The sequence below is a fragment of the Chiloscyllium plagiosum genome, unplaced genomic scaffold (genome assembly GCF_037043375.1).
Source record: "Chiloscyllium plagiosum isolate Xiang-an unplaced genomic scaffold, Cpla_swu_hap1 HiC_scaffold_36, whole genome shotgun sequence".
Classification (NCBI taxonomy): Eukaryota; Metazoa; Chordata; class Chondrichthyes; order Orectolobiformes; family Hemiscylliidae; genus Chiloscyllium; species Chiloscyllium plagiosum.
In genome coordinates this window covers 45,245,144-45,265,743 of record NW_028270174.1, presented here as the reverse complement: position 1 = coordinate 45,265,743, position 20,600 = coordinate 45,245,144, and the positions used below count along the sequence as shown (strand labels likewise).

Genomic DNA, 20,600 nt, shown 5'->3' with positions numbered 1-20,600 from the left:
ACAAGAATAGAAAATGTAGCTCAGATTCCAGGTGACCTTTTCACCACATGATGGTGCCAGGAGGAATCCAACCAAAAGATGAATCATATAGAGGTCCCTCTGAAGTTTCCTCCCATTACAGTCCCAAGGAGGCTAGGCTCTCCACCTCTACCCGGCCTCTGGCAAGAGGATCCTCAGTGTATCCTCAGGACCATCCAGATGCACATGCTACAAGATTAGCTGACTAAACCCAAGGTCAATAGGCTCCACAGCCAAAGAGGCTCCCTCCACACAGCTGCAGACCTTGGGACAACACAAGGATGTAATGTGAAGGAGAAAAAGAAAAAAGACTCTTTGGTGGCACAAGTGATAATACACTATGTATGAAGTATTCATGTTTGATAAATTTGATTTGTTTTGTACTACATCATTTTGTTGGAGTCTCTGTAACCTCGATTTTACTCATGTCAGCATGATGTCCTTACAGAATGTGCCGTGGATTGAGAGTGTTGAGAGGCTGCTGTACCATGTCACAGTGCAAATAGAACTTAGAAGAGTACAGCAAGGCAACAGCTCCCTCAGCTCAACACATGTCTATGGTGAGCATGATTCCATTTTAAATTAATCCTATCTGCCTGAGAATGCGTGGAAATTATTCCGCTGGCACCTTTGACCCTCGTGGTCAAACATAGAACTTTGGACTGTACGTCTCAGGAACAGGCCCTACAGCCCATCATGTCTGCACCAACCATGGTGCCATTCTAAACAAATCCCATCTGCTTCCATATGGTCCATATCCCTATTCCCTATCTGTTCATGTGTCTGTCAAAATGCCTCTTAAAGTTTGCTATCATTTCTGCTTTGACCACTTGCCCTGGTAGAGCTTTCCAGACATTTACTACCCACTGCAAATAAAACTTATAGAGTCATAGAGATCTACAGCATGAAAACAGGCCCTTCGGCCCAACCTGTCCATGCTACCCAATTTTCACAATTAAACTAGGTCCATTTGGCTGTGTTTAGTCCATATCCATCCATATGTATCCTACCCATGTACCTGTCTAAGTGGTTCTTCAATCACAAAATTGTATTCACTTCCACCACTGTTCTGGCAGCCCATTCCAGACACTCACCACCCTCTGTGTAAAAAAAATTACCCATCTGGATCCTTTGGTATCTTTCCCCTCTCACCTTAAACTTATGTCCCCTAGTTTTAGACTCCCTTACCATGGGAAAAAGCTGTTGGCTATCTACCTTATCTATGCCTCTCATGATTTTATAGACCTCTATAAGGTCATCCCTCAGTCTCTTACATTTCAGGGAAAAGGTCCCAGTCTATCCAACCTCTTCTTATAGCTCAAACCTTCCATTCCAGGTAACATCCTAGTAAATCTTTTCTGCACTCTTTCTAGGTTAATAAATTCCTTTATGGGTGACCAGAACTGCATGCAGTACTCTAAAAGTGGACTCACCAATGACTTTTATAGTCCCAACTCCTATACTCAGTGCTCTGACTGATGAAAGCAAGCATGTTGAAACCTTTTACACCACCCTGCTTACCTGTGACTCCACTTTCAAGGAGCTATAAACTTGTATCCCTAGGTCTCTATTCTACAACACTTCTCATAGCCCTACCATTGACGGTGTAAGGCCTACCCTAGCTTGACTCACTAAATGCAACATCTTGCATTTATATAAATTAAGTTCCATCTGCCATTCTTCAGCCTACTGGTACAGTTGACCAAGATATTGCTACATTCCCAGATAACCCTCTTCACTGTCCAAATATACCATTAATCTTGGTTTCATCTGCAAATTTGCTCCTAAATCATGCCTCCTAAATTCTCGTCCAAATCATTTATCTAAATGACAAATTACTGTGGAACCAATACCAATCCCTGTGGCACACCTTTGATCACAGGCCTCCAGTCTAAAAAACAACCATCTACCACCACCCTGGGTCATCAATTCTATATCTAATTGGCTAGCTCTCTCTGGATCCTATGAGATTTGACCTTAGTCAACAACATACCATGTGGTACCTTGTCAAAGACCTTGCTAAAGTCCATATAGATGTCTACCACACTGCCCTCATCTACTTTTTTGATCACCCCTTCAAAAAAACCCAATCAAATTAGTGAGACACACAAAGCCATGCTGAATATCTCAAAGGCCTCTCTGAATGCCTATACATCCTGTCTCTCAGAATCTCCTCTAACAACTGACCCTCCACAGACATTAGGCTTACCAGTCTGTAGTTCCCAGGCATTTCCCTGCAGCCTTCACATGTTATTTCATGTGTGGTCCCATCACAAAACCATGTAAGTGCAGAAAGATAGAATAAAGAGAGTTGTTATTATTTATAATATGATTGGTTACAGAAAACCCATGTCTTGGGTTGATCACAATATCCATATGCCTGACACAAGATCTACAAAACAAGTTCTCTAATCTAAACTTCACCATGGCAAGCAGTTAACAGGACAGCAGAGAAAATGCTTCAAGGACACCATTAAAGCCTCTATGAAATAAATACAATATCCCTGCCAACTCATAGGAATCTCTGGTCCAAGACCAACAAATTGGAGAAAAAAACCTTCACCAAGCTACCAACCATCATGAGCATCTTCGACAAGCAAGCATCCCATCCACCCACTTGGTAAAGCCAAGATTACTCCCCGGCCTGCATCTGTATGTGCAGATCCAGCATTGGATTATTTAATCACTTCTAAACAACCCAAACATGAAATCCTTTGTCCCAAGGGCTACCTAAGAAGAAGATACTCACACATTACAAATATATCTGAGCATTGTCTGGGAAAAACTACCACGTCCTCATTTGTGGAACATATATAGACCTTTAGGAAAACAGGAGAGAAAGAAAGGTAAAAACATCTACCAATCTATATATTCTCAAGGAGTTCACAAGTAATTATATAAGTACAGATACATTTTTCAGGCTTTCGTTTAAAAAAAACTCTTTTTGCTATTCCCAATTTTATTCTCGACAGTTTTGCTCCAGTAGTTTTATGAATAAGAGGCACTGAGAAGATGTGAGTTTGGCAATGATTTAAACTATATGTTCCATTTGAATGCTGAGGCGTGGGTAGGCAAAGGATAGAATATCAGGAAAGTAAAAATGTGTGAAGGATCGGAATGGGTAGTAGAATTCATGAAAAAGTTGACATGCAACCGTTTGAGAAATGGAATCCTGAAATGGAATTCAGTGTTTAGCAACCTTTCCTTGCCACATTCTTTCTTTTCTGATACTTCCTGTTTTATCTGGACAGAGATTTGACTCTGTTGTGCCAAATTAGAGAGTAGTCCTCATGTAGAAGGATGTCCACTCTGACAAGTGCCCACTCAGTGTGATATGCCTCGTTGTTAGGACTTTCTGATTCTTTTGGTCATATTGAGCATCTCTTTCCTCAAAACAGATTGTGCTCAGTTTGATGTTACAATTATTTTTGAGCTTTCAAGCCTGCAACAGATTCCGCCCTCATGTGTCTACACCGATTTATACCATTACTCTGCATAGGAACCAGAGATATTCTTGTCCAATCATTTTTATAACAGGTAAAATTTTCATTAACACTCATCTCAAATAGTTGTTGAATTTTTCCTTACCCTAACAAATTTAAACTATGAACAAGGCATTAGGAACATAAAAGAGGCTACTTAGCCCATCATACCTGTAACACCATTCAAAGAGATTGTAGATTGTATGTGGCCTAATTCCAATGTCTACCTTTGCCTAATACATCCAGCAAACAAAGAAAATATACCACTTTCAGATGTAAAATTAAGAATTGATTCTTCCATTTAAATTTTTGGACTTTCTATGCTGTAAACCTGATCTAAGTTAACCTGGCAACAATACTAGATTTTGTCAGTATACTATGCTGATACACTTCTTTCCCTTCTGACATGGTGGGCTTGGGCAACTATCCAGACAGCAGTAGGCACACAACAACTGCATTGCTGTGACATAATGTATGTAAAACTTCAAGGGAGGATATTTTAAACCGCTATTATTTATCATCACCATTTCATATACCATCTCTCATTGATGTATATATGTTGTCTGCTTTGATACCATTAGTATCCAAATCTTCCTCCTGTATGGCAGATTGTTGACTGTATATAACCCAGGTGAGCTGCTTGTTTTGTTGTATGAATTGACCACTGTTTGTGACTTTATCCTATTGCCTGAGCTGGACATAACGTTGCAGTATTTTCCTCGGAACCTGTGTATTCATAAGAAAATCTTGAACTCTGATGCTTTCTCGTGATTCTCATTGATGATGCTCTTTACTTTTCTTCTTCTTTTTCTCTATCCTTCTTTCCAGAAATGCATCCTGTGGTTAGGTGGTAAGAATGTGTAGGGGAAGCACTATGTGGATCTGTCTCCCAGTCATAAGAGCTTCCAGTCAGGTTAAACCATTGACTAAGGCAATTGTATATAGATCTAAATATCCATGGGTATCCAAATATCTGAGCAAGCAGCTTTATGGTGAGTAATCATGGACTTCACCATTTGGACAGTGTATTCACAGAAAAGTCATTTGACTGAGGGTATTGAGGAGAAAAGGTAATGTATTGAAGGCCCTACTTTCTGCACCAAAAACACTTAATAGAATAAACAACGAACAATACAGCACAGGAACTGACCTTCCAGCCTTCCAAGCCTCTGCTGGCATATTTCATACAGTGTACAGTTCTGGTCACCCTGCTTTAGGAAGGATATTATTACATTTTAGAGTGTCCAAAAGAGAAAAGATTTCCCAGGATGTTGCCGGACTGCAGTGTTTGAATTAAAAGAACAGGCTGGAGTATAGGAGGTGGAGGGGTGACCTTGTAGAGGTTTATAAAATCAAGAGGAGGAGATAAGGTGAATGGAAAAGTTCTTTTCCCTCAGGTAAGTGAGTTCAAAATGAGAGGGCATATTTTTAAGGTGAGAGGAGAAAGATTTAAAAGGGACCTGAGATGCAACATTTTCACACAGAGGTTGGTTGCTATGTGGAACAAACTGCCAGAGTTGGTTGCGGGTATGGTTACAACATTTAGAAGACATTTGTATAGGTACATGAACAGAAAAAGTTTAGAGGGATATGGGCTAAATGCAGGCAAATGGGGCTAGTTTAGCTTGGGAAACTTGGTCAGTACAGATGAGTTGTACCGAAGGGTCTGCTTCTATGTTTTGTGACTCTTTGATTCTATAAGAGACAATCTAACCACTGGTACCTCCATCATTGAATTCTCCACTACCAACATCGTTGGGGTTACCATTGACCAAAAACTCAACTGTCTTGCACATCCTATTGAAGGATGTTGTGAAACCTGAAGGGTTCAGAAAGATTTACAAAGATGTTATCAGAGTTGAAGAATTTGAGCTATAGGGAGAGGCTGAAAGGTGGGGCTGTTAATCCAGAAGCATCAGAGACTGAGCGGTGACATTATAAAATCATGAGGAGCATGGATGGGATAAATAGAGAAGGTCTTTTCTCTGGGCTGGGGGAGTCCAGAACTAGAGTGCATAGGTTTATGGTAGAGGAGAAAGATATAAAAAGGACCTAAGGGGCAGAGGGTGGTGCTTATATGGAGTGAGCTGCCAGAGGAAGTAGTGGAGGCTGGTACATTTACAACATTCAAAAAGCATCTGGATGGGTGTATGAATAGGAAGGGTTTAAAGGGTTAAATGCTGGCAAGTGGGACTCAGTTAGGTTGGGATATCTTGTCGGCATGGACAAGTTGGACCGAAGGGTCTGTTTCTTTGCTGTACATCTCTATGACTTTATGACTCTAACTGTCTTCACTTACAGGATCCATATCCCTCTATTCATTTCCTATTCATGTATTCATCCAGGTGTTTCATGAATGCTGCTATTGTGTCTGCTTCCACCACCTCCTCTGGCAACACTTTCCTGGTACTCACCATTCTTTGTGTGAAAACTTGCCTTGCACACCTCTTTTAAACTTCCCCTTTCCCTTGTACCTTAAACCTGTATTCCCTACTAAATGAATCCTCCACCCTGGGAAAAAGCCTCATATTTAGTTTCTATCCATTCACAACCTTATAAACTTCTATCAGGTGACCCCTCAACTTCCCTCGTTCCAGTGAAAACAAACCCAGTTTATCCAATTTTCTTCATAGCTAAAATCCTCTGTATCAGACAACATCCTGGTAAATCTTTCTGCACCCTCTTCAAAGCGTCCACATCCATCTGGTAGTATGGTGACTAGAACTGTATACAATATTGTAAGAGCGGCCTAACTAAAGTTCTGGAAAGCTGCAGAATAACTTGTTTATCCTTGTACTCAATGCCCCTTCCAATGAAGGCCAGCATACTATAAGCTTTTCTTACTCCTTTATCCACCTGCACTACCACCTTCAGTGATCTGTGGACCTGCATACCCAGATCCCTCTGCATATCAATACTCCAAAGGATTCTGTCATTGTCTGTATAATTTCCACCTATACTTGACCTTCCAAAATGCATCACCTCACAATTGTCCAGATTAAACTCCATTTACCATTTTTCTGCCAAAGCCTCCAATTGATCTATATCCTGCTGTATCCTCTGACAATCTTCCTCACTATCCACAACTCCACCAGTATTTGTATCATCCACAAACTCATTAATTAGATCAGCTATGTTTTCCTCCAGAATATTTATGTAGGTCACGAACAGCAGAGGTCCCAGCACTACTCCCTATGGGATACCCACTCGTTACAGCACTCCATTCCCCTGCTACCCTCTGTCAATCCATGATTAAGCCAGTTCTATATCCATGTTGCCAGCTCCCCCTGATACCATGTGATTTCAACTTTTGTAGCAGTCTGCCATGATGGAACTTGTCAAAGATTTTACTGAAGTCCATGCAGACAACATTGACCGTTTTCCCCTCATCAATCATCTTCAACAAAAAACCCAATCCTGTTTGTGAGGCATTACCTCCCCCACAGTAAACCAATGCTGTTTATTGCTAATTAGTCCATTTGCTTCTAAATGCATGTAGATCTTGTCCCGGAGAAACTTTTCCAATAATTTCCCTACCACCAATGTGAGGCTAACAAGCTCTAAATTCCTGGATTATTCCTGTTACCCTTCTTAAACAATGGAACATTTTAGCTATCCTCCAGTCTTCTGGGACCTCACAACGCGGATACAAATATGTCTGTCAATGTTCCAGCCATTTGTTCTCTTGCCTCTCTAAATATTCTGAGATAGATCCCATCAGGACCTGGGACTTATCTATCTTAATACTTTTTAAGATGCACAACACCTCTACCTTTTTAATAGCACCTTGACTTTGAGATTCAACACTCCCCTCCCTGAGATCATCATCCCCAACAATTTCTTCTCTTTGGAGAATACTGATACAAAGTATTTGTTTAAGAATATGGTGGTTAATTGGTTGCATGACTGATATCTTTGATTTGTCTCAGAAAAAAGAGAATTTGGTGAAACAGTCAGTTACCAGAATGTGATCATGTTCTTGAGCATGGAAAATATCAATCACAACCTTGCAGCATAGCTCATAAGGAATCTCCTGTGAAATGAACTTTTTCTTTGATTGTTAAAGTTGATGGAGTTCACATTTTTAGATGACTTGATCAATGTCCTTATCAATACTAGACTAATACATGGTTGAAACTTTATTGCTGGAACAGCACAGCAGGTCAGGCAGCATCCAGGGAACAGGAGATTCGACGTTTCGGGCACAGGCCCTTCTTCAGGAATGACATGAATGCACACACCAATCTTTTGGATTTTTTCTTCATCTTTGTGACCTCTCTGTATAATTTGATTTAGGTCTTGTGGAATAATCACTTGTTTGTCTCTGAAACCTATGAGATCCTAGTCCATCTCTGAATGACTGGAAAGAATATGCTTGCTTAGGACCTGTTGAATGTATTCAGGCTGCTTATCGAGCAGTTAGGGCAGCACATCATCAGATGCACCTTGCTGAACCAGATGTGTTTCAGTATGATAAAACTGAATGAGATCAATATGAAGGCTATTTTTTAACTCAGATTCAATAATATCCACTTGTAGGTCGAGATGAATATCCTTGTTCTTAGTAATGTTTCGAATTGTCTAAGGTCATTGTAATGTGTCATTCATGGGTCTTATTTGCATTGTGCTTCGAAACTGTACTCTTGAGTTTTTACAAGTAGATGTGAAATGCAGGGTGAAAATAGATAAGTCCCCTGGGCCTGATGGCATTTATCCTAGGATTCTCTGGGAAGCAAGAGAGGAGATTGCAGAGCCATTGGCCTTGATTTTTATGTCCTCGTTGTCTACAGGAATAGTGCCAGTAGACTGGAGGATAGCAAATGTGGTTCCCTTGTTCAAGAAGGGGAGTAGGGATAACCCTAGTAACTATAGGCCGGTGAGTCTCACTTCTGTTGTGGGCAAAGTCTTAGAGAGAATTGTAAGGGACAGGATTTATGAACATCTGGATAGGAATAATGTGATCAAGGATAGTCAGCATGGTTTTGTGAAGGGCAGGTCGTGCCTCACAAACCTTATTGTATTCTTTGAGAAGGTGACTAAGGAGGTAGACGAGGGTAAAGCGGTAGATGTGGTGTATATGGATTTTAGTAAGGCATTTGATAAGGTTCCCCATGGTAGGCTACTGCAAAAAATTCGGAGGTATGGCATTGAGGGTGAGTTGGAGGTTTGGATTAGGAATTGGCTGGCTGGAAGAAGACAGAGGGTAGTAGTTGATGGTAAAGGTTCATCTTGGAGTGCAGTTACTAGCGGTGTTCCGCAAGGATCTGTTTTGGGACCATTGCTGTTTGTCATTTTTATAAATGACCTGGAGGAGGGGCTAGAAGGTTGGGTGAGCAAGTTTGCGGATGACACGAAAGTCGGTGGAGTTGTTGACAGTGAGGAAGGATGTGTCAGGTTACAGCGGGATATAGATAAGTTGCAGAACTGGGCAGAAAGGTGGCAAATGGAGTTCAATGTAGGTAAGTGTGAGGCGATTCACTTTGGTAAGAGTAACAAAAAGATGGGGTACTGGGCTAATGGTCGGATACTTAGTAGTGTGGATGAGCAGAGGGATCTTGGTGTCCATGTACACAGATCTCTGAAAGTTGCCACCCAGGTAAATAGTGCGGTGAAGAAGGCATATGGCGTACTGGCTTTTATTGGTAGAGGAATTGAGTTCTGGAGCCCTGAGGTCATGTTGCAGTTGTATAAGACTCTGGTGCGGCCGCATCTGGAGTATTGTGTGCAGTTTTGGTCGCCATACTATAGGAAGGATGTGGAGGCACTGGAACGGGTGCAGAGGAGGTTTACCAGGATGTTGCCTGGTATTGTAGGAAGATCGTATGAGGAAAGGCTGAGGCACTTGGGGCTGTATTCATTGGAGAAAAGAAGGTTTAGGGGTGACTTGATAGAGGTGTACAAGATGATTAGGGGTTTAGATAGGGTTGACCATGAGAACCTTTTTCGACGTATGGAGTCAGCTATTACGAGGTGGCATAGCTTTAAATTAAGGGGTGGTAGGTATAGGACAGATGTTAGGGGTAGATTCTTTACTCAGCGAGTTGTGAGTTCATGGAATGCCCTGCCAGTAGCAGTAGTGGACCCTCCCTCTTTATGGGCATTTAAACGGGCATTGGATAGGCATATGGAGGATAGTGGGCTAGTGTAGGTTAGGTGGGCTTGGATCGGCGCAACATCGAGGGTCAAAGGGCCTGTACTGCGCTGTATTTTTCTATGTTCTATGTTCTATGTTCTATGTAATCTTGGTGGTACGCTTGAGAGGTTTTTGACAGATCATCTCCAACAATTTATTATCAGCATGAACAACAAAATGTTTACTAACTAAGTAGCAGCAAGGCTGGTAAAACATGATGATTTTTACAACAAAAAACAATGTGGGAGTGAGAGTGCTGAGGATGATGTAAAGAAGCATTAGGGCAATTGAGGGAAGTTAAGTGAATGGGCAAATTTTGCAACCAGCTTCCACTTTTAGAAATTTGTTCCACAAAGATATATACAGTTAGCATAAATACACCAGAATATTTTTCAATCTTTGAAAATATTTTATCATAAAGCAAGTCTTTCCTTCAATTTTTTTATCATACTACCCTTAACACTTTGGAAGGAAATGCATCCCAGAAAGGTATCGGAGCATATGTATTGCAATGTCATTGATCCTCATGTCCTCTCAACAGCTCAGGCAAACTACTCCAAACATAGAAGGGGAGTAGCTTCTAGGAAACTGCCTAGTTTTTCAAATACAAAGATTCCACAAATATATCAAAATTAGGAGCAGAAGAAAGCCTATTTGAGTCGGTTTGTCATTCAAAACGCTCATTGCCAATCCTTGTCTCAATGCCATACTCATGCTCTCTTCCCAGACAACCTTGACATAATTAGCTTGTAGAATACTATTTGTTCCTTTCTTAAATATGTTCAGTGACTGGAGTGTCAATCCATGTACAGATGTTTGCTTTTTATCCACATTATACTGCATTGTGTTCTTCAAAATGTCAGAATAAAAATCCATGATCTTGTGCAGTGCTTTTTATGTTCTTGCTTCTTGTTTTTTTTACCCCTGATGGTAGCTGCTTTAAATATTGCAGGCTTGTGCCTTTAGTGAGCATTTATGCAAAAAAAGAGAATGAGTTATGATATTGCATGCACCTTTTCTCTCTGTCTTTGTGCCTTTTTCATGGAGTAAGGTAGATGAACAAACTGATGACTGAGAACAGGGAAGCTGTTTCGATATATAAACAGTTTTTCTCTTCTTTTCGCCCTAATGTCTAATTGAGAATCACTGTCTGAGGATGGAGTTGCCCTTTCAGCATTAATTTTTTTTAAAGATAGGCACTGTTACTTTTCTTTAAGGAGAAGTGTTTCTTGTTCCAGTATAATTTGTAGTTTTCATTCTTGATCGCAGTGACAAATTCAGCACTGAACTCAGACAACTGGTGGGGGGCTATTAGGAAAAGAACTTTTCACAACTGCAATGATTGAAATTCTTTTCTTAAGCCTTTGATACCTCGCTGTCTCTAGCTTCTATTACTCACTTGCTGGCACCATGATGCAATTTTAAAAATAAAATTAATTCATGGTACGTGGGCATCACCGGCTAGGCCAGCATTTATTGCCCAGCCCTAATTTCCTTTCAGGCTGTTAGGAGCTGACCAGCTTGCTGTGGGCCTGGAGTCACATGTAGGCCAGACCAAGTAAGAATGGCACTTTCCTTCCCTAAAGAACATTAGTTGAACCAGATGGGTTTTTCCAACAAACAACAATAGTCATCATTTAGACTCTTAATTCCAGATTTTAATTTTATAAACATTGAGTTCAAAATTTCATCATGACGGGATTAGATCCTACCCCCAGAATATCATCTGGATTTCTGGATTAATAGTCCAGTGATAACAACATCAGGCCATTGCCTCCTATTATGTTTTCTATATGTCAGCCTACATAACATCTACCACAAAGATTATATTGAGATAATATCTTGAGACAGATATCCTGACATTATTAACAACACCAATTATGTACATTAATATATCTCAGAATTACACCACAGTTTGGGTTCAATGCTTACTTTGTTCGATATTATGATGTATACATCGTTGACTGACTGAACTGAACAGTATCAACTGACTGGTCTGACTACTACAAATTGACTCACCATTGGCTAAAAGTAAGGAGGAGACCTTTTATACTAGAACATTGCACTTTGTGATGCTATGATTTAATACACATCTTGCTCAGATTTGTATAATAATACTCCAAATGTATCAAAATGTATTAGTTCCATGACTTGTCATTAGTACACAATGGCAGAAGTAATACATGCATGTTTAACCTCTTAATTACTATCCCTGTCTTCAAGGAAGAATCTGTATTATTATTTTGCCAATCCTTATTTTATGAGTGGTACACTAAATCAAACACGAGAACGTAATATGCATTGCACTGAAGCTGATAGTTAACAGCTTTTGATGATGGCAAGTTCAAGAATAACATTCACTAAGATCATGAGCATCATGTAAGCATTTTAATCTTAGCTTCATAGAACTCGCAATATCACAGAAGACATTCAGCTCACCTAGTCCTTGCTGGCTTTCCATACACCAAATCAATCAATCCCATTCCCGCTTTATACCATAGCGCTGCATGTTTATTTCCTTCATGCGGTCAGCAGATTTTCTTTGGAAAAAGTTATTGAATGTCAATACTCCTACAATTCCCGTGCATAATAGGTTCAAGGCTATTACCAAAGTGTAATAAAGCTGTGTAATAAAGTTCGTTGCCATCTCTCCCATCCTGAACCACCCACCCCGCCAACAGTTCTCACCGAAAACCATAAATTACTTAAACATTACTTAACGTGAACAGTATTTCCTTGACTACTTTTCCAAACGTGTCACAATCTTTTCACCTCTATCAGACTTTATCTTGATTTCATTTGCTTCAAAGAGTATTACCCCAGCTTCTCCAGTCTAAACTCCCTTAACCCTGGATTCATTCTGTTAAATCTGCTCTCTTAAGGACTTTCAACTCTTTCCCAAAGTATGGGAATCAGAGGCACAGTGGCCTTGAAGAAAGTATTGGTATTCAATGAACCTATTGCATCACCTTGGAGATATAGTTGGGCTGACTCTCTTTCATCATTTTTCTTTATGTTTCTTGTTGCCATTTGGTGCCTTTTATGTAATTAGTGTTTGGTATTCTTCCTTGATACTTTCGTCAGGACAATGGAGGATTTTTTCTCTCTTCATCTGACTTCCTTATACATAGTAACAGCTTAGACACTGGTCAATGGCAATGCTGGACTTATTGCTATTGCTCACAAGGACTTTACTGACTTGAAGCTTTTTTCTTATGTAATCATTTGATCCTGCCTCAGAGAGCAACATACAATGCAGTAGGTCCTATTCAAATCCAGATGTTCATAAAAGGAGTGGAGTAAGAGGAGGACATGGTTCCTTTTTATACTACTATCCATGGCAAGAGGTTTTTGAGAAATTTAATACACAAGTGTGGACTAGTAAATGGGTCAGCAGATGAATGGGTAGAGGTGGGTTAAGTAGGTAAGTAGCAAGGTTGGGTTCAAGATATAATCATTCATTTGAGTGCTATGCGATGAGATCAAAAGGCTCATTGGATTGGGGTAGTCAAGTCACGGGCATCATCAGGTCACATTAACGAGTATGGTTGTATCAAGAGGCAATGTCAGGTCTGACCGTGAGTCAGGTGCTTGTGTGGGTAAACATTTTGTCTGGTCAGTGACAAAATCAGGTGGTCAGTGAGTTGACCTCTGTTATGCCAGGTTCTACGTTATCAAAGCAAAAAAAGAACTGCAGATACTAAAAACCAGAAACAAAACCAGAAATTGCTGGCAAAACTCAGCAGGTCTGGCAGCATCTGCAGAAAACAAATAATGATTTTCGGACCAGCGATCCTTCTTCAGAACTGATTGCATTTGGGAAAAAGGTGGTATATATGCTAAGAAGAAGTGGAGGGTGGGAGAAGGAGCAAATGATATGTGGATAGGGGGACCTGAGCTTCTGGGTGCCTGCCATTTCAACACACCACCGTGTTCCCTGGCCAACATCGTTGTCTCAGGCTTGCCTCAGTGCTCCAGTAAAGCTCAGTGCAAACTGTAGTAACAACACCTGAATTTCCAAGCTTTTTAGACACATTATCGAATAGAACAATTTAAGAGCTTGAGTACCTTTTCCCATGTCCTTATCCCCGACCCCCATACATCAGGAGTTTTGACATCATAGTTGCTCCCATAAACAATCCATGGTCCAGATCTATGCCAGAACGTTGAGGGAGGCAAGAGACAAATTAGTTCTTTTGAAAGTGGAGTCTCAGGTAGATATGATAGTGAAGAAGGCCTTTGGTATGCTTTCCTTTATTGAACAGAGCACTGAGTATAGGAGTTGAGAGGTCAACTTGTGGCTGTACAGCACATTAGTTAGGCCACTTTTGGGATATTGTGTGCAGTTCTTGTCTCCCTCCTATCAGAAGGGTGTTGTGAAACTTGAAAGGTTCAGAAAAAAATTATGAGGACGTTGCCAGGGTTTAAGGATTTGAGCTACAGGGAGAGCTATTTTCCCTGCAGCGTTGGAGGCAGGATCATTAGTCATTTAGGGTGCAATTTTTACTGCTCCTCCTTCTCATCTCAAACCTCCATACGATAATTGCTAGAGTGCAATAGCAGATCCTGCATCGCTACTATGTCCTGCACCAGACACTTACATGGCTACAAAAGATCTTCCTTCTGTCTCACAAATATATGTTTGACTGGCCTGAGATTGCTTCAGGCACATGCTAATCTGCCTCCTTCAAGGATTCCTAATGATACATATCTTTCACCTAGGCATTACATCCAAGAAACTGAATTATCTCAGGGGATAAGTCCTTCATAGGATGATGGCATCATTGGCTAGGGCTGCAATTATTTTCAATTTTCAGTCGCCCGGATAACAATGGAGTCAACCATATTGCTGCTTCATGTGTAAGTGAGACAAGATAAAGATGGAAGATTTCCTGCCTAAAGGACATTAGAGAAGCAGATGTTTTGCTTTAATGAAAATTTGCAGCGGTTATGTGGTCTCCAATTTAACAAAATTCAAATTTAGTGATGTGTCACTGTGGTATTCAAGCCATGTGTCCCAAATATTTGCCTCAGGTTCTAGATTTCTAGCCTAGTAGAATTTTTCACTGCATTATCACCTCCTCATCATGTATTGATCAAATACCAGAGATGTGAAGTCATATGTTCAGAATCTCTAAGGCAGAGGTCTTCATTGCAACAAGTATGAAAATAAATGCAATCATATGTTTTGTAGATAATAAGAAATTGTTTCTTTCCAGTCAAATGCATTACATATAGCTTTTCCCCTTATTCGCGATAGTTGCAAATTTTCGCTACCTGAAATCAAAGAAGTCCAGTGCTGTCATAGTCTCCAGAATTGCAAACTGGTCCACCAGAAGCTTAAGGATTATTGCAATTCGATGGATTCTTGAGATCACTTTTAGCATATTCCTTTCGTCTCTCACCTGGAACACATCATTTCATGGGTTGCAAATTAATACCTGTTCTATTTAAAAGGATAATTTGGCATAGTCAAAAAGTGCTGTTTAGTTCAGCCTCCAACATAACAAAAACAAATAAAAGCAATGTTTAGAATGTAAATTACTAAAGTTATAGAGTGTCCAAAAGATCTACACATTCTTTGTTGCTCTACTAGACACTTAAGCTGAATATTCTAAGTATCAGCTTATTAGATTACTTACAGTGTGGAAACAGGCCCTTCGACCCAACAAGTCCACACCGCCCCGCCGAAGCGGGGGCTCACCCATACCCCTACATTTACCCCTTACCTAACACTACGGGCAATTTAGCATGGCCAATTCACCTGACCTGCACATCTTTGGACTGTGGGAGGAAACTGGAGCACTCGGAGGAAACCCACACAGACACGGGGAGAATGTGCAAACTCCACACAGTCAGTCGCCTGAGGCGGGAATTGAACCCGGGTCTCTGGCGCAGTGAGGCAGCAGTGCTAACCACTGTGCCACCGTGCCGCCCACGGTGAGCAGGTTTCAAACCTGGAGAAAGTGAGCACTGCAGGTACTTGAGATCAGAGTCGAGAGTGTGGTGCTGGAAAAGCACAGCAGGTTAGGCAGTTTCTAAGGAGCAAGAGAATTGACGTTTCGGACATAAGCCCTTCAACAGGAATGAGGCTCATGTCTGAAACCTCGATTCTCCTTCTCCTCTGACCTGCTGTAATTTTCCAGCATCACACTCTCACCCCAGATTTCAAACCTGTGGTCCTGTCATAGTGGAATTCAAGATCAAACTCAATGTTTCCAGTGCAGAATGACACATGCAGAGTGTACATTATGTCTTGGCTCCTAGATAATCTTCCACAATTAAACTGGTCAAGAAGTGGAAAATGCTTTTCCCTGAATGGCAGTAAGCTTTGTGGTAATCCAGCAATTTAAGAAATGTTGCTGGATTGCTTATGTTTTTGAAACATGTATAAACAATAAGTCTCTGGTGTACTGTTGGGATCCATTACTTGAGTTATTTGTGCTGACATAAAGAGGTCAACACTTGAAGTCAAGTATGATGGTTTGTGGAGCTGGATAGTTGATGTTTTCTTGTACAAGGGGAAGCAGCAGACCAGCAGACGTTGGGAAGGAGTGGAAATTCCTTGTTCTTCATCAGTGTTTTCAGCACTTTTACACTGTTTGATACTTTTAGCCAGGTATACACTTCAAAGCTGAAAATGGTGGTACATTAAATGACTTCTTTGATACTTCAAAATTTTGAGAGTCCCTTTTGAGGTGTTCCTCCAATCTGCTGTTCCTCTTCAAAGCTAAGGTTCTGATTTGCTTGCAAATTTCTTGTATATAATCAGATTTTACAACCTGCATGTGTCTTCCTGCAATCCACTTAGAACTTTTAGCTGTGCAGTCATGTAACTTGCAGCATCCAGGTTTTTTTAACCACAAATTTGTCTGGTTAGAAACAGATTAGTACTTTTTTACAAAAATCTACAATGTTACATCTGTCTTTGTTCATGAAAATAATACAAATACAGTTGAATGATCGTGATAATTCCTCTCTACAAAATAAATATTGAAGAAAGTAAATTTATAATAATAAGTATCATTAAAATTTTTCTTAATAAAAGGCAATGGGCTGAATCCTCCCATTTTAGGCAAATGTTTGCTTAGATTCATGGTAGTTGACCTGTTGTGGCCAATGCCACTTTTATCATATCAATGACAATCCATGAACATACAAAATAGGAATATAAGTAGTCCCACTTTGCCATTCAATAATATCCTGACTGATCCGTTTGAGCTTTAAATCCCACATTCCCATTTACCTGCAATACTCCTTCATTCCTCCGCTTAACAAGAATCTATCTACCTGTATCTGAAAAGTATTCAATACACTTCCTGTACAGCTTTCTGAGTCAGGGAATTACTAAGTCGCAAACATCTGAGAGAAAAAAAATCTCTTCATCTCACTCCTGGAAGGGTCACACCTAATTTCAAAAGTGTCTCCATGTTCTGGATTGCTCAAGAGGAAACTTCCGTGGGGCGGCACTGTGGTTAGCACTGCTGCCTCACAGCAGCAGGGTCCCAGGTTTGATTCCAGCCTTGGGCGACTGTCTGTGTGGTGTTTGCACATTCTCCCTGTGTCTGCATGGGTTTCCTCCGAGTGCTCCAGTTTCCTCCCACAATCCAAAGATGTGCAGGGTAGGTGAATTGGCCATGCTAAGATTGCCCATAGTGTTCAGGGATATCAGGTTAGGTGCGTTAGTCAGGGGTAAATGTAGGGGAATGGATCTGATTGGGATAATCTTCGGAGGGTTCAGTGTGGACTCACTGGGCTGAAGAGCCTGTTTCCACATTGAAGGGATTCTACGGTTATTAAGGCAATTCAATTCTTATACAGTTTGATAAAGTTACCCATCAGTCTTCTTAAGTCCAGTGAAAACAAGCAAAGCTTGTTTAACTTATCTTCAGAAGACCCTCATTCAAGGGGTTAATCTAGTAAACTTCTCCTGAACCACATCTGATGCAGATACATCCTTCCTTAAATAAGTAGAATAAAACTGCACACAGTATGAAATTTATTATCAATGCCCTGCATAACTGAAGCATTATATCCACATTTACCTCTTGATTATTCCTTGAGTATTTGTGACTACCTGCTACCTCTGCATTTTAACAATTATGCATTAGAACACCTAACACCCTCTGTACCTTGGTGTTCTGTAGGTTTTTTTTGATTTAGTAATACTAAGTTTTTACCACTTTTGGAGAAGTGAACAACTTTATAGATTCCCATATTATACTACACTTACCAGATATTTGATCCAGACTATCAACATGATCGTCACAAATAGCTTAACACTGCAGATAGCCGACGCCAACTAGGTTCAGGAAGTACAGGGGATTCAAGTAAAAAAAGAAATGAAGAAATCAAAGAGAAGGAATGAAAATGTATGAGCAAGCCAGATAAAGGAAAACCTAAAGGTGTTTTACCTGTATGTAAAGAGTAGTTAAGAAAAATGTGGGACCTATCTGAGATGAGGAAGGGAACTTCTATGAAGATGCAAAGGATATGGGAAGAATTTTAAATGATTATTTTGTCTTTGTATTCACAAAGGAAAGGGATGATGTGGATATAAGTAATTAAATAGGAGTAGTTTGAAATGTTGGTAAAACAATCATAATGACATAATGAGAGAGCAAGTGTTAGCGAAGTTGGAATCCTTGGAAGTGAATATGCCACCAGAACCAGATGGATTGTTTCCTAGGATATTGAAAGAGATCAGGGGGAAACAGCAAGTGATCTGATAATTATTTTTCAATCTTCACTAAACACAGGTGAGGTGCCTGAGGACTAGAGGAATACAAATGTAGTTCCTTTGTTTATAAAGTGTACAAAGAAAATGACAAACAATAATAGGCCAGGTGGTCTTACTTCAGCATTAGTCAAATTATTAGAATCAATCCTAACAGATTGGATAGTGTCACTAAGAAAAGCATGGACTAGTCAGGGATAGTCAGCATGGCTTTGTTAAGGGAAGATCATGCCTAACAAATTTCATTGAATTCTTTGAGGAATTGGCATCCTCTTGCTTGTAATGTGCTGATAAAATATCTTTGCATTTTCCTGTAAACTCACTTTGCTCCCCTAATATCCTTTTAGCTTGATTCTTATACTTGTCGTCCTCTTCTAAGCTTCATTATTGTTTTCAAAATTTGTCAGTTGCTTTTTTTTGCTTTATTATAACCTTTATGCTGTTGGGAATTCTAGATTTGGCAGTACCTTTTGTCTTTGTGGGGACATGTTATAGTCCAAACAGGTTTATTTGAAACCACAAGCTTTTGGAGACCTGCTCCTTCCTCAAGTAGCTATCTGAGGAAGGAGCAGTGTTCCAAAAGTTTGTGGTTTCAAATAAACCTGTTGGACTATAACCCAGTGTTGTGTGACTTTTTACTTTGGAGGAAGTGAGGTCTGCAGATGCTGGAGATCAGAGTCAAGAGTGTGTTGCTCAAAAAACACAGCAGATCAGGCAGCATTCGAGGAGCAGGTGAAATCTACATTTTGGGTTGGATGAAGGGCTCCAGCCCAAAACGTTGATTTGCCTGACTCGTGACTTTGTCCACTCCACTCTAACACCAGAAACTCCAAATCATTTCTAAGACTAAACATAGATTTGTTCCCTCTCTTGGTTGAACTTATGACATGCAAGTTAAAAAAAAGGTTCCCTTGCAAGGAGTTGAAGAATCTTGTACCATCTGTGCCTTTCACACTGATCATATCCCGGCTGATATTTGGATAGCTATATCCCTCAAGTATTATTGCCCTGTTGTTTTAACACTCAGGAATTTGGCAACATAACTGTTCCCTAAACTCTCTCCCACTCTTTAAGGGTCTATAATATACACTTAATAGTGTGGCTACCCCTGAGCCTTTGCATGCATTGATCTATCCCTTAGGGGAGAAAGTGAGGTCGCATTTATCCAGATTGAACTCCATCTGCCATTTTTTGGCCCATTGACCCATTTGATCAAGATGCCTTTCTAATCTTAGAAAATCTTCTTCACCATCTACTATGTCACCAATTTTGGTGTTGTCTGCAAACTTCTAGTTGCTCTTATTTAGGTTTAAAATGCTAGTCTTATCCCCAATCTTCTCCCTTTCAAACTGGACATAAAAGTCATTCATATAGTGGTCACAGCTACCCATTACTGCCTTAACTGCAAAAGTCATTCCCTAATCCTGCCACTTTGCACAATACCAAGGCTAATATGACCTACTGTCTGTTCAGTTCCAAAACAGGCTGTTCTAATAAGTTATCTTGAAAGCAAAGGAAGAACTCTTCAGCCACGCTATCACTGTCATCTGATTTTTCAAGTTTCTAGGAAGTTGAAAGCCATCCATGATTATTGCCATGTGTTTATCACATGTGGCCAATGCTCCTTGTATACTTTGCCTCAGCTTTTGGTTACTGTTGGTGGTCTGTAGACCACTCGCACTAGGTGACTTCTTTCCCCTACTATTTGTCAACTCCACACAAATAGATTCTACATGTTCAGCTCCTAAATGTTATGCACCCCTCAACAATCAGGATTCAATCGTCATTCTCACTTTGAACAATTACTCCTTTAACTCATCTCACTTTCTATAAGTCCAAGATATGGCTATAGATTCCTGCATTGGTCCCAGTTATGCCATTGTGGGGTATGTTGAACATTTTTTGTTCCAGTCTTACATGGGTTCTCACACCCAACTCTTTCTCCAATGAGCAATTACACCATTGGTGCTACTTCTGGTCTTGTCTAGAATTGGAAAAGCAAATCAATTTTGCTTCTAACTTCCATTGTTTTCTCACTTTCATCTGGTCCATCTCTTTTGCTTCCTCTCTCATCCTTGACTTCGCTATTTCAATTTCCGGGCACATCCTGTTTACCAATATCCATTGCAAACTCACAAACTCTCACAGTAATCACAATTACACTTCCTTACACCCTGTTTCTCCACCTCTGTCATATCTGTTTTGATGATGCCACCTTCCAACAGTGTGT

At 40.3% G+C, this 20,600-nt stretch overlaps 1 protein-coding gene across 3 annotated transcripts in view; it reads right to left on the bottom strand.

Moving 5' to 3' along the window:
• LOC122559359 (tryptophan 2,3-dioxygenase-like) overlaps positions 1-20,600 on the bottom strand; it is a 95,881-nt gene that overhangs the window by 47,768 nt on the left and 27,513 nt on the right. For all 3 annotated transcript variants that reach the window (XM_087980136.1, XM_043708807.2, XM_087980135.1), the window contains one exon: positions 14,911-15,038. In XM_087980136.1, coding sequence (XP_087836262.1) covers positions 14,911-15,038 — 128 coding nt within the window. The remainder of the gene's footprint in view (positions 1-14,910; positions 15,039-20,600) is intronic.